Source organism: Vidua chalybeata, chromosome 15 (genome assembly GCF_026979565.1).
Source record: "Vidua chalybeata isolate OUT-0048 chromosome 15, bVidCha1 merged haplotype, whole genome shotgun sequence".
In the NCBI taxonomy this organism is placed as follows: Eukaryota; Metazoa; Chordata; class Aves; order Passeriformes; family Viduidae; genus Vidua; species Vidua chalybeata.
In genome coordinates this window covers 16,174,147-16,188,749 of record NC_071544.1, presented here as the reverse complement: position 1 = coordinate 16,188,749, position 14,603 = coordinate 16,174,147, and the positions used below count along the sequence as shown (strand labels likewise).

The 14,603-nt window shown below is 49.7% G+C and overlaps 1 protein-coding gene across 1 annotated transcript; it reads left to right on the top strand.

Annotated features, from left to right (window-relative positions):
- Positions 1-505: 505 nt before the first annotated feature.
- On the top strand, positions 506-5,206 carry BNIP1 (BCL2 interacting protein 1). Its single transcript, XM_053956864.1, has 6 exons — positions 506-610; positions 691-783; positions 1,063-1,154; positions 1,965-2,066; positions 2,757-2,875; positions 4,588-5,206. The coding sequence occupies exons 1-6, from the start codon at positions 524-526 to the stop codon at positions 4,782-4,784; spliced, it is 690 nt and encodes a 229-aa protein (XP_053812839.1). The 5' UTR covers positions 506-523; the 3' UTR covers positions 4,785-5,206.
- The last annotated feature ends 9,397 nt before the right edge of the window (positions 5,207-14,603 follow it).

Genomic DNA, 14,603 nt, shown 5'->3' with positions numbered 1-14,603 from the left:
TCAGCCCGGCCTGCCCAGGAAGCCAAGGAGGCTCTTGGATGTAAACCTGGAACTGCTGCGGGGGAACCTTCTGGCTCTGCGCAGCTCCTGACAGGAGGGGACAGCCGGGGGGTCGGGCTCTGCTCCCAGGGAACAGGGACAGGAGGAGAGGGAACGGCCTCAGGCTGGGCCAGGGCAGGCTCAGGGTGGGCAGCAGCAGGAATTTCCCCATGGAAAGGGTGCTCAGGCCCTGGAACTGCCCAGGGAGGTTTGGATCCCCATCCCTGGAGCGTCCCAGGAAGGGCTGGAGGCGGCACTCGGTGCTCTGGGCTGGGGACAAGGTGGGGATGTGGCACAGCTGGGACCCGGCGGGTTTCGGAGGTGTTTTATAACCTCAGAGACCCTGGAATTCTGTTCATCCCCGCGGAGCAGCGCCTTCCCCGCCCTCGGCCCCGCCACGTCCCCTCAGGCCCGCGCGTTCCCGCCCGCCGCCCGCAGGGGGCGCCCGCGCGCGCCCGGCCCTGCCCCGCCCGGCCCGGCCAAGATGGCGGCGGCGGCCGCGGCGGTGCCGCTGCGGGTCTGTCACCAGGAGATCGTCAAGTTCGACCTGGAGATCAAGGCGGCCGTGCAGGTACCGCCGCCAGCCCCGGGACACCCCGGCACGGCCGCGGGGCGAGCCGGGCCCGCGCTGAACGCGCCGTTGTGTTCCAGGACATCCGGGACTGCCCGGGGCCGCTCAGCGCCCTCACGGAGCTCAATGCCGCCGTGAAGGAGAAGTTCCGACACCTCCGCGGCCGCATCCAGGTGAGGAGCGCGGCCGGGGGCTGCTGAGGGCAGCGAGCTGTGCTCCGGGCCCACCGGCTGTGGTTTAGGGCTGGAGGATCCTGGCCATGGGTTCCTGCGCGTGTTTTGGGGGATCCCGGCCTTGGGTTTGGGGGGGTCCCGGCTGAGATTTGGCGAGTCGCAGTCCTGGATTGGGGGTTTATCAGATAAATCTGCTCCGAATCCACTCCCCGGCCGGGGCTGGGCTGTGCGAGTTGCGGGTGGCTGGTGAGGTTCTGGTGTTTGTGCTGTCCGCCCAAGGAGCTGGAGCAGATGGCGAAGGAGCAGGACAAGGAGTCGGAGAAGCAAGCCTTGCTGCGGGAGGTGGAGAACCACAAGAAGCAAATGCTCAGGTGGGTCTGGCAGCTGGGGCTGTTCCCCAGCCCGCTGGACGCAGAGATTTGGCTGACTTTGGTGCAGCCCCTCTCGGAGTCTGGTTTGGAAGCACGCACACTGACACGTGTTTTGTCCCAGACCAGGAGGTCAGGGACAGAAAGGGTACAACTCCCTTCTGTCCTGACATCCTAACTCTGGTCTGTCCCTTTGAGCTCAGAGAAGGTGGCTTAGGAGTCTGTTGTTTGACAGCTGGCACACTTTTCTTCTTCCCTTGGTTCTTAAATGCTGCACTGAGGAGCGGGAATATCAGGATAGAATGTTTTTGTTGTGTGTCGGAATAGAGAGAAAGCGAGGGGCTGAGGGAGCTGGGAAGGGGCTCAGCCTGGAGAAAAGGAGGCTTGGGGGGGCCCTTCTGGCCCTGCACAGCTCCTGACAGGAGGGGACAGCTGGGGAGGCATCCAGGATGAGAGGGAAAATCCTCAGGCTGGGCCAGGGCAGGCTCAGGGTGGACAGCAGCAGGAATTTCCCCATGGAAAGGGTGCTCAGGCCCTGGAACTGCCCAGGGAGGTTTGGATCCCCATCCCTGGAGTGTCCCAGGAAGGGCTGGAGGTGGCACTCGGTGCTCTGGGCTGGGGACAAGGTGGGGATGGAGCACAGGCTGGGACTGGATGATCTTGGAAGTATTTTCCAGCCCAAGTATTTCTTGATTCTGAGGGCCCTTGCATGTACCAGGGGCTCCCACTTACAGTGGTGGCTGCTTTGTGAAAATTGTCTGTGCTTGCAAGGTGTTCCCATCACATTACAACACTCTGCTTTTGTGATTTCAGCAACCAGGCAGCCTGGAGGAAGGCAAATCTGGCCTGCAAGATTGCTATTGACAACTCTGAGAAAGATCAGCTGCTGCAGGGACGAGACATCTTAAGGCAAAGGTATTGGACTGTCCCACTGTACTGTGGGATTTGAGCAGTGTCTCCTATATTAACTCATTTTAAATGAAAGTGACATCATATTTTTAATTTATTTAATTATATCACGTGTAGCTTTTGTTTTTGAGTGCATTTCCCTTTTGTGGAGATTTGGGCTGTTAAGGATTGTGATGAATTCAGGTTTTCTTGGCATTGGCATGTCTAAGCAGAAAAGGGGATAAATTACCTTCATAGTTTTTCATATTGTCTTTTACATTAATTCCAGATAGGTTTTACCCAAGATCTGGGTCATTATCCAAGCTGTTTTCACATCCAGACCTGGATGTGAGTGTGTGCAGGCTGTGTATTGTATTGAAAGCAGCAGCTGGGATACTCAGGATGATAAAATGGGTTTGTGTTGGTGCTCCCATAGCAGCTCATGGAGTTACACAGTCCTGGGTGAGCAAGTGGTGAAGTACAGGCCCCTGTGGGATTCTGGGCTGTTGTTTGGTCTCAAGACTTTCTTATTTTGTGACTATTTTTTATTGTTTAGTGAAAATAATCTGAATTTCTCATGCAGTGAAAACCAGATGTGTCTTTTGTACACTGCAGAGATGTTTAGTGCCAGTATTGGTCTTGTCTATCAGCAGCATTTTCCCAGAGCATCAAAAAAATAATTTTACCTCTTCCTGCTTTTCTTTTTTCTCTTTTCAGGAAGACCACAAAGGAAAGTCTGGCAGAGAGTGCAAGCAACATCACAGAGAGTCTGATGGGCATCAGCAGGATGATGTCCCAGCAGGTGCAGCAGAGCGAGGAGACTGTGCAGACCTTAGGTACAGCTGGAATTTGGGCATGGAGGGGGTGCTGGAAGCACCTTTGGTCAGTTCTGTCAGCCTGGGGAGAGGAGCAGAGTAGGAGAATGTGCTACAGTGATGATTAAAGGAGTGGCCAGCAGAACTCCTCTAACAGCTGGACATAAACAGGAAATATCAGTGTTCTTCGTGTGGAGTTTCTGTTTCATGATCGTGAGAAGCAGAAGGGGTCAGGATGAGGTTTAGTTTCTTGTAAAATCAAACTGAGCTCACCCAGTGCCCAGAGTGTGTTCGGTGTTACTCTGTGCCACTGTCCTGGCACGGATCTGGGGATAGCAGAGGAAACAAAAGCATGGATACAAGTCCCTGCACAGAGGAAGGAGTGTCTGGAGGGCTGCTTCCAGCCAGGCTCCAGCTGGGATGGCTGAGACACTGAGATCAAGTGCCTTGAACCCGAGGTCACTTGCTCTGTCAGCAGTGCATCAGGGACTGTGAAACCAAGATTTCACCCAGTTCCTTGGCTTGGACTCCTAAAACAATAAATCAAGTGACCTGTCAGAACTGGTGATTCATGGAGCATTCAGGAGTTGCTGCCTGGGCCTCTTCCTAGCTGTGCTTTTGGGCAGGAGGGAACTTTAAAGACAAGGACAGATAACACAAGTTTGCCCTCTTTGCTTTCTGCCCCATCTGAGGGTGGCAGCTGGGCACAGTTTGTTGCTGCAGGAGCAGCATGTTCCTTCTCCCATTAAAAGGACAGTTTGGCAGGCACTTCTTCACCCTGTTTCTGAATGAACAGCACTTGGAATTCATCAAGGGAAAAACTACCAAAGGTCATTTACAAAACCCAGCTGCAAATCCTGAGTTAGTAGTGGGAATTCCTGTTTCCTGAGCATTCCCTATGATGCAGTGAGTGTTTGAGGCTGTGGAGCAGGGAAGCTCTGCTTTGTCATTAACTCTGGGAAACAAGGATTCTGTTTTCACTTGGATCAGGATGCCTCTTGAGATGAGACAAAGTGTTTTGCAAAATATTGCAGACCTGTTTCTGCTCTGTTTTTGTGAACCAGGCAATGCTGGATTTGACCTTTCTGTGAGCAACCAGGGTGATGCACTGTCCTACAGGCTGTGCTTTCTGTAAAGCAGAAAAAAGGGCATTCCAGGGCTTTTGCTTTTGTTTAGCAATTTGTAAGGAGCAAGGCTGAGAAGTTTGGGGCATGTGTTTGTTTTCTCACACACTTCTAGTTGACCCTTCTAATTTTTATTAGGCCAAAAATTGCTGTGTGTGTCAAAAATAACTATTACAAACTATTTGAGCTGAATAATTCTGCAACCTCACACTGACTTACTGCTGGGGCTTTGGGGAACACTTTCAGTGGTGCAATTAATATATTCAAATATTGCCTTGTCCTGCTGCTGCTGGTGATTTCTCTCTCTAGCACCGTTCCTGTTTCACTCTGCTTCTAGCAGTGCTGACTGAAAAACCTGAACTAGATTTGACCTGCTAACCCAAAAATTCAAAATTCAGGAACTTTAAGCTTTTCAGTGCTCTTATTTCACTTTGCAGCCCTGAGCTGTGAGAACTCTCTGTGTCTGTCTCACCCACAAGTCAGCCTGACCCAGAAGAATCCCTCAGGCACTGTCTGTGTTACCAAATCTCACCCTTACACACTTTGCTGGGCATTTTTAAAGCACAACCTGCTGATTTAATTTTTTTTTCTCTTTCCCTTTAATTTCAGCCAATTCTTCCCGAACCATCCTGGAAGCAAATGAGGAATTCAAGTCCATGTCTGGCACCATCCAGCTGGGGAGGAAGCTGATCACCAAGTACAACCGCAGGGAGCTGACAGACAAGCTGCTCATCTTCCTGGCCCTCGCCCTCTTCCTGGCCACAGTGCTCTACATCCTCAAAAAGAGACTCTTCCCATTTTTGTAAAATTCCAACAATCACTGAACTATTAAAAAAAAAAAACCAATCAGAACGAGATGGTTGATAACGGTGGGGGTTTTAAATGAAATAATAAAGGGATATTGCAATAGCTGGAGGAGTGTTATAGTAGGCAGGAATTTGTGCTGTCCCCATGGAGCTGGGGAGCTGCCTCAGAAGAGATTGATAGATCGTGCTGTGGAAAGAAGAAATGCCAGTTTGCCTGTGGGTTTGGGGAAGCAAACACTTCAGGGACTGGGCACTCAAAGGTGCCAGTCTGAACTTCCAACCTCTCACTGATTTTTGCCTTGAAATGAAGTTTTGTCCTTGGCTTGGACTGGAAGCTGCTCTGACATCTGTGCATAAGGTGGTGAGAGTAAGAGGAAGGATGGAAGAGAAAAACACATTCCATTAATAAAATATTTATTGTATTCATGTCAACAGAGTTTTCTTTAAAAACAAAGTCTGATGGCTTGAAAGAGCCTTTCAGTGTAAAAATTCTGCTTTTTCTTTAGTGCTTGTTTATGGATTGTTTTTCTGGGAGCTTAACACAGCCTGGCTCTGTCCCTCTGGCCTTGGGAGGGCTCTAAGCAAAGCAAAAATGGGAACCCCATTTGTTACTATGAATTCACACAATAGTTTAGAGAAATAGATTGGCAATCTGCTAAAATCAAAAACCCTTTTCCTCCTTTTCTTTATATAATTTAATTTCATGCCTTTATCTTTACAAAGTTACTGCCAAGGTGTGCATTTGGAAGTTGGAGTGTTCTACTCCAACTTTTTGTGGCCCTGGAACAGCCAGACTGGACAGAGTGGATGTGGTTTCCATGTTGTTCATTTCTTGTATTTCAGGGCAGTTCTTCCTCCCAGCCTTTCCTGAGATACAGAATTGCATCAAGAATGAAATAAATTGATGATGTGCACACTGGGGGTTTGAATAAGAGAAATTACTCAGCTTAAAAAATCTAATCTTTGTAAATAAGCCTACCTGCATAAACTGTCAATGTACAGAGAGACAATTAGAGACAAAGAAATTAGGGGAAAAAATAGCAAGGACTACTGGATTTTTTGAGAGAGGGAAAGGGGAGAAATTCCAGGATGCAACAGATTGTTCACTTGGCACTTGAATAATTTCCTTCCACAGGCAGCCAGGAGTCACCCAGGCTCCTGATGGGCCACAGACCTGGCAGGAAACAATCAGTGGAGACAGCAAGATAAATGTTACTTCTCTTTGGGGTGAGAGGGGTGATTTGGTGCAGCACCTCAGGAGGTGCCTCAGCAGCCACCCCGGAGCAGAGCACAGCTGGTGGTGATTCCCTGGCTCCCTCCTGGCACGCTGGGATGCCACAATCAGCCCTGACAGTGCCCAGCTGGGGCTGGCTGGGTGGTGCTCAGATACCCTCCCTGCACACTCACTCTGGTCTCTGCCTTGCTCCTGGTCACAGATTTGGCTCCTGCAGTGACGGTAGGACTTGATTTCTCATTTTTTAGCAATGTAAGTAGGAGCAGTATTTTTGGGAAGAGGAAGGGGTTGTTCCTAACTTTTTGCTGTCTGATCCAGGGAATGTGGAAAGTTGTGCCTGGGCAGTTTTTCTGTGTCTGCAGAGGGTTTTATATTTGCACTCGGGATGTTGTGTCTCGGGGTCTTGCTGCTGTGTGCCCAAGGTTGTGTTGTGGAGGGTAGAAAATGGCATTGTGTTGGTTTTCTGAAAAGGAGTAGCATTTTCTGGGGTGTCTGCCTTGCCAAGTGCAGCAGAGCCATCAGGGATGGTGAGAAGGGAATGGCCTCTGCATTTTTAGTATTGGGTATGGCTTGGGGGCCAAGGGCTGGAGCCCTTCTGAGACCAGGGACTGCAGGAGCAGAAAGTGTTTGGGAAGGAAGGAAGAAACAAGCCTCTGGAGAAGTTTTGAGGGCTCATACACAAGTGAAAGCAAACAGGAGTGCTCCTGTTCCTCCTGGGCCATTCCTCCCCAAAAGGCAGCAGGTACCTTCCTTACAACTAGAAGATTTAGTGTCACAAAACAATTGCAGTAAAAGTATTTTTCTTTTGAAGAGCAACACAACTTTAAAACAAGGAGAAGGAAGCACTAGGGGTTTAAAAAGGGCTGAAATCTTGCTGTGGAGTTGTGGGGCTGAGACACACAGCTGGCAGCAATCAAGTAGCTGTGGGTTAATGAACTCCTGCTCATTAGCTGAGTGGTGGTTCATTAACTGTGTCCTGCAGGCAAAGGGGGCTGCAGCCACTGAAGGGACCGTGGGTGTTTGGCTGAGCAGCTGGAGCCACTTAGGGATGAGGATGGGGCAGCTCTTCTGCCTCAGCACATTTAGAGGTTTGGAACTTGGAGGCTTGTGGTGAATTTAAGGTCCTGCTGGGGAGTCCAACCCACTGAGAGCAATTTGCTTTGTCTGAGCACCTGTGGAAAAAGGGGGATATTGGAGTGTCAGGAGCCAGGCAGTGCTGTTGGATATTTGGCTGCACAGGGGTGGTGGGCTGTGGGTGTAGATCCAATCCTGGTCTCCATTCCCACGTGGCCATGGTGGGAAGCCCGTGGGAAGGAGCAGGTGCCATTACATCCCTGAAATCTGCAGCATGAAGGTCACTTCCAGAGTGTTCAGTTAAGTTTGTATTTCCTTTGAAAGTTGCCTTTTAATGGTTGCAATAAATGTGGACCTGAGGAAAACTGGAAATTTAACATGCACTGTAAATGTGCTGAGAGAGACTGACTTGATCTGACTCATTTTATTACTGATTGTGGTGTTATCAAATACAGAAATATTGCAGGATAACTCTGGGAAAACAAATTAAGAGGATAATACTATTTATTCCCTCCTCCCCTCCAAGAATCAAGGGGAAATGAAGTTTGTGTTTGGAGTTGTGCTTTTGAAATGCTTTCCACATAACTGACTTCACCGAAATGGAAAGGTGAATTCATAGCTTGGAGGTTTCTAAAAATGTCTCTGCCAAATGTGCGTGGCTGCTATCACATGCCAAGTGGCCCGGAGCAAGCCAGGCAAGTCAGGCTGGAATCTTTGGGGGCTGAGAATATCCAGGGGACATGTGCATGCTTGTCTGCAAATATGTGGGGCTCTCCTTTGGAAAAAGGGGAGGATGGAAATCGGCTTTAATATTGCTTTGCCACCCTGTAATGGTCTAATTCTCACAGAAGAGACTCTGAAGCAAATGTTTTCCCCAGATGTGGTGTCTTGGTGACTGTACATTGCTGCAAAGCCCTTTCTGTCCCTGAGTAAATGCTTGTTGTGTTTCCTTCCCACAAAGGTGAGAATTGCTCTCCAAACAGGCTGCAGGTGCTTTGTACCACAACCAAATGCCACATCCAGGCTCTCAAGTCTCCTGCTGCTATTGAAAGCTGATTGTGGAGTTGTTCAGGCTGAGGCTGTTGAATGAACACAGCTTTATTATCTGCTAGCTTATATAAAATGTTACAAACTCTGTGTCACAAAGGGAATGCCAGTTCCACCGAGCTGAGGTTCGGTTTTTCTCACAGGAACAGGTGCTGAAACTCTGCCAGTTTCTGTGGGTGATGGATTGAGAGAGGTGGTGGCTCACTGTACCTGTGCCTCGAAGCTTTAATCCTCTCCCACATAAAGAGAGCTGCAGTCTGAGGAAGGGACTGGGATCTTTAGTGACTTAATTGGGTTTAGAACCTGGCTCCTCTTGTGTTCACTGAGATCTCCACTTGGGTTAGCAGCTCCAAGTGTTGCCTTGGGCACTGAAATGCTGAGTGAACCATGAGGCTCCTGCAGCCTTGCAAAGCCGCTAAAAACAATTGGGCTGGAGCTGGTTGGCTCAGCTGGTGCTGATGACTGGGCCATTTACTCAAGAATTGGACTTGATGATCTGTGTGGGTCCCTTCCAACTTCGAGTATTCAGTGACTCTGAGTTGAGAAGCAAATCTGGTGAAGGCCACCGGGCGCTGCCCCAGGATCCATCCAGCCCCGCCTGGGCTCTGCCCTGGCTGCTCCTGCTCTGGTGCCACGGGGCTGGCAGTGACCCTGGCCAGCTGGGGGACAGTGACCCCCGCTCCCGTGAGCGCACAGCCTGCTGTGACACCTCGCCATGCCTCGGACCGCTTCCACTTGCGCTTCCTTGTATTTTTACCCTGCGACGGAAAAATATCCTTGTATTTTGAGGCTGATCAGATGCTATCGCTGCCGACCTTTGTCCCCTGCTGCCACATCAGAGCCGGCTCCCGCATCCCGCTTATCGGGCGGGGCCGGGGCTGTGCCGGGCCGCTGGGGAGGCTCTGCCCCGCTCGGGGTGTCGGGGGCGGCATGAAAGGAAAATGCCACTCGGCTGCTCTGAGCCTGGCCCGGCGATAACGCCGCGCGTGTCCCTCGGGGCCGCGATAAGCGCGCAAAGGGCAGGCGGGGAGAGCGGCTCCGCGGGCATCAGCGCACACCAGCCCCGAGAGATAGAGCCGCGTATATATAGAACCACATGAAAGCTTCTCGCTTTCTTCTTTTCAACAGCGGCAGGGCCGAGTGTCACATCCAGGGACGCTTTGGGGCCTGACCCCGCCGGGGTCTGGGCTCGTTGTCCCCGCGAGTTGCTGAGCTCGCGTCAGCCGAGGGGACGGAGATGCGAGCCCGGCCGCGCTGCACGTTCTGCCCTCCCGATAAAGCCTCAAAGAGCGGGCAGGGGCGGCTCGCCGTCCCTTTATCTTCAAAATGGACAGCGGGACTCAACTTTCCTGCTCGGGTTATTGGCTTTTCGTAGGTGTCACCCAAGCCCTGAGCGGTTTTTGCCGCTGCTGATGGGAGATAACTCTGTCAGAGGCATCTGGGTGCTGACATTATGGCCAGCCAGCCTGAAAGCAAGATAAGATTTTTCTATATTGAGTAAGTCTATTGATCCGGTCGGCCTCCTGTCCTGTGTCCGATGATAACTTGATGTTTCCAAGACAAACAAGGCTCCCCTCGCTCAGTATGTTCACAGAAATACAGTGTATATATGTTTAAAATATATATTATAATTTAAAATATATATCTTAAAAATGATAGCGTCAAATATAAGCAGGCCTTCCTCTGTCCTATATGTTGATATATACATCTAGAAATACATCTAGAAATACATCTAGAAATACATCTAGAAATACATCTAGAAATACATCTAGAAATACATCTAGAAATACATCTAGAAATACATCTAGAAATACATCTAGAAATACATCCACCAATGCAGCGTTTGGATTAAACAATGAAGGATTCCTTTCTCAGCCGTGTTCTTAAAAGATGCTGCTTTTGCTGCTTCTCATTTGCATATTCTTAGCAGTATTTGCAATTTCTTCATCCTATTATTCCCATTTGTTTAAATGACAGAGATGATGCTTGAAAGTAGCTACAGCAAAAATGAGAATAATTTAATATCAGTGGCTCCTGGCTTTCACTGACTGGCTTGTGCCAGTAACCTGCTTATTTGAAACAAACCAATAAAAAATATTTTTTTTTAATTGAGAAAGAAAACCCAAACAATAATTCTCTTTATCTGTAGATTTGTTTAAAATAGTTTTGTCTTTGGTCTTTTTGACCCAAACTTTGTTCCTGATCTTTCACAGACTTCATGTTAAATAACTTTGTAAGCAATAAATAAGGTAATGTTCATGCTGAGAGACAGCGAGTAGGAATTTACATTCTCATTACCGAAAGTTAATTAATTTTTGTGGAGATGTGGGTTTATATTTAGGTTTTGCACATCTCAACGAAAGCTTCCTGGTCTTATCACCTTGTCAGAAAACTCTGTCTGTCAGAGGATTCCAGAAAAGATAGTGAGGAAATGCCGGTGGAGAAAGCCTCACTCCAGCAACAACAAACAGTAAACATAGGAGAAAAACCTTTTATGTTCCGTACTTAGCTGCAGATGAAAACTTTGCAAGAGGGGCATGGCAGCAGAGCTGTTTTGGTGGATTAAAGCCAGAAGGTAGCAGCAGCTCTTGGTGCCCTCGCGGGGGCCCTGCCTTCAGTGGATGGCAGCAATGAGCACCCGCGCGTTGTTAATTCGCGTATCTCAGCCTCCTCCCTGGGAGTTCCTCGTCCCTGACCCCCCGGCAGAAGTTCCTGGGGGCGAGCAGAGCCCGGGGTCCCTCGGAGCGTGTCCGTCAGCCCCAGGCACTGCTGGTGACAAATGACATTTTCTGTGCCTTTGTACTCTGGGGCACAAGATGTGACGTTTACATCCAAGATCAATTATTTTTAACTGAAGAATGATAGCCCTGCGTCGGAATTATCTCGGGGCTTAATTCACGTCAGTTAAAGCTTTTCAAAGGCTTATTAAAATTCCTTAAGTGTGTCCAGCTTATCAGCAGTTGAGTGTCGATGGCATTATACAAATGCTGCTATTGGAAATAACTGTTAAGTATTGTTTGGCCATATTATTCTCATATATATATATTGTGCCTGGGACTATTAATACTACTTAGTACTTACACGATTCCTTTCATCTGGTGATCCCAGGGAAGCAAGGGCTGCTCTCTCCCTTCTAAATAGAGGAAAACTGTCAGGTCCAGCAGCTGTGCCTCAGGCTTGGATTTAACATCTCCCACTGCGTCCTGTCAGATTTGAGCAGGACTTTGTTAATTTGTGCTGCTGCACCTTGTCTGCTGTGGGCAAACACAGGGCAGCAGAGCTGCTCCTCTGCCAGGGCACCTGAGGTGCTGGGAAATGTATGGATCGATGTGAAAATCCATCTAAGCTGGCAGCAGGAAGGAGAGGGGACCCTGAGCAGAAATTGGTGCAGCAACCCCCGTTATGGGGCAAAGGAAAGGTCGAGAGGTGGAAGGGGGTTTGGAGGGGAGGAGGATTTGTCACTCTGAGTGTCCCCGTGCTGGCAGAAAATCTGAGCACAGAGCTGGGTTCCCACCGGTGCTGTGGGAGGAGGAGAGGGGCAGGGACAGGCTCTGAGGAGCTGTGGGTGCCTCTTGCTCCCTGTTCCTGTGCCAGTCCCTGGCAGTGGTGAGGGAGGAAAAAATCCTGGTGGTTGCACAAACGTAATAATTCCTTTCCTGACATCTGACAGAGCTGTGGGAGGTTGGGATGGGGTTGTTGATGTGCATGAATATCCAGTCAGAAACCCTAGGGATTCGTTTGCAAGTGTATTTTCCTTTTTTTTCCCGTGTTTTTTGTTTCTTTTTTCCCGCCTGTAAATTAATTTCAGGCAGAGATAGAAGTTTAGATTTTTGTCACCTGTATTTACCCCACACTGAGGTTCTGTCTGGAGGAGCATTTTGAGGAGCTGATCATTTGTTGCAGAAACCACTAGGTAGCACTGTGAAATAAAAGTTCTGCACCACATCCTGCTTCCCTGAACAAAGACCTGCCAATTCCAGCGTGGCTGGGCTCAAAATGGAATAGAGGCAGCAAGGGTGGGTTTGGAACTTTCTCCAGTCTTGGGTTCACAGTCAGGTGTGGGAGAAATGAAGCTCTCAGGGGAGGGTTAGACTGGATTTTAGGATAAGGTTCTTTACTCACAGTGCCTGACCACCCTCTGGGGAAGAACCTTTTCCTAAAGTCCAGCCTAACCCTCCCCTGACACAGCTCCAGGCATTCCCTTGGGTCCTGTCACTGCTCACCAGAGAGGAAATGCAAGGCACTGATCTTATCTTGGTTTAATATGTTAAAGGGTTATTTTTCCAAAGGAACAGAATCAAGTAAAAATTTGGTTTTGATCATTAACTTGTTTTCATCTAAACGACTTCAATCTTTGACTTATTAATCCCCCAGAATTACTCAAATAGGGTAACTTATCATGTTTATTTTGTCCCTTTTGGGCCTCAACAAGCTTGCAGGTTTTCCCTCTGCATTTGAACTCTGCTCCACAGTCAGTGTACAGCACCCAAGCTGCAGAGCAGCCTCTGCCCATTTCTGTTCCAGTTCCCAGCAGCCAACTGCAACGTGTGTTCCTGCAGCAGCCCCATATCGCTGCTTTTTAAAATTAGCCCTGGCTTTGGCTGCTGCAGGGAGAGGAGACATGATAAAGGGATTGAGCATCACGCTCTGCCAGAGCTGCTGGGCTAAAATCATCCAGTTACAGGAACCCTGAGCTGGATCTGCCTGGCCCCTGGCTCCGGGGGTCACGGGGGGTGTGTTGGTCACTGGCAAATGCTTTGGGGACCTTCAGCGCTGCCTGAGGAGCTGAAAATTCAGAGGAGGGGGTTCTTTGTATGAGTCTGCTGTGGGTGTAGCTGATGCAAGGGGTTTTCTATCTGCAAAATCAAGGAACTGGATGAGATGGTCTCTGTAGGTCCCTTCCCAACTGAGTTATCCCATTCTAAAATTATTCTAGAAGGACATGGAATTGTTGGAGCAAGTCCAGAGGAGGCCACGAGGCTGATAAGGGGAATGGAGCACCTTCCCTTTGGGGACAGGCTGGGAGGGCTGGGAATGCTGAGCCTGGAGAGGAGAAGGGTTTGTGGAGACCCCACAGCACCCTCCAGGAGCAGAGAGGGAAAGGGACTCTGCATCAGGACAAGGAGGAATGGGCTCAAATTGAAAGAGGGGAAAGGTAGGTCAGGTACATGGAAGAAATCCTTCCCTGTGAGGGTGGGCAGGCCCTGGCACAGGTGCCCAGAGCAGCTGTGGCTGCCCCTGGATCCCTGGCAGTGCCCAAGGCCAGGCTGGACAGGGCTTGGAGACACCAGGGACAGTGGAAAGTGTCCCTGCCATGGCAGGGGTGCAATGAGATGAGCTTTGAGGTCCCTTCCAACCCAAACCATTCTGTGGTTGTACAGAAAAGCACTTTTTGAGGTGGGTATAATTCCCCACTGTCAGGGAAATGAGGAGAGTGCTGACCAAAGAGGGCAAAGTGTCTGTACTGAGGCTGCCCCCAGTCCTGAGCAAGCCAAGACCCTGCCAGCTCCAGCTAAAACAAAAGAGCTTATTTGGCCCTGACAGGAGCCTGAATTGTTTGATGTTTTCACCTTTTTATAGCTTTGGCCACCCTGGCTTAGAGCAAAATAACGTCGTGGCCTCACCTGCTGCTCTGTTAACACTTGCTGGGCAGCTGCTTTCCTTTATCTGGCTCCTCCTGCGACGTCTGCAAGAGACTTCTGTGGGATTTTCATCCCCCGAGGATTTATGGTGACCTCTCGGGGACCTTCATCAGAGGATCAATACTCTCCTGACACCTGTAGATCAACATAAACTTGACCCTTGGTCTTGACAGATCCATCACCACGGTGCCCTTCCTGTGGAGCACCCTGGGCTGGGGGGGTTTGGGGGGGAAGCAGCACTGGTGGCACAGCAGAGCCCCTCCAGCCCAAGGTCAAAAGTCAAAATGATAAAGGAAGGCCGAGCCTGTGGTACCCGGGCAGAAAATCAGGGTAATAACAAGGGAGGAGCTCAGGGAAGGTCCCTGCAGCACAATTCACCCTGTGGGTGATGCTGGAGTGGAGGAAAAGCTCTGTGGAGCTCCACATTCTGTGGAAGTGCTGCTCCCTCCCAGGGTTTGTGATAAGGAGGGATCTGCTGCTTTAAAAAGCTGCTGCTTGTGCTCATCCTATCTTTAGCTCAGGGCAGCAAAAGCCTTCTCTCTTTTGAAAAGTCAGTTCCTCTCTGTGCAAAGGCTTCCCCTCCGTTTTTTTCCCTCCTCCGTTTTTTTCCCTCCTCCGTTTTTTTCCCCCCTCCGTTTTTTTCCCTCCTCCGTTTTTTCCCCCCTCCGTTTTTCCCTCCCCAAGCACTTCAGAGCAGGAATTTCTGTCTGTCTTTGCAGCCTTTCCAGGTGATGCAGGATCCTTGTTCCTCACTCGAGTTCTGCCTCTGTAATGCCATACATGAGGTGGAACGACCATCTCAACATTCCACAAATGTCAGAG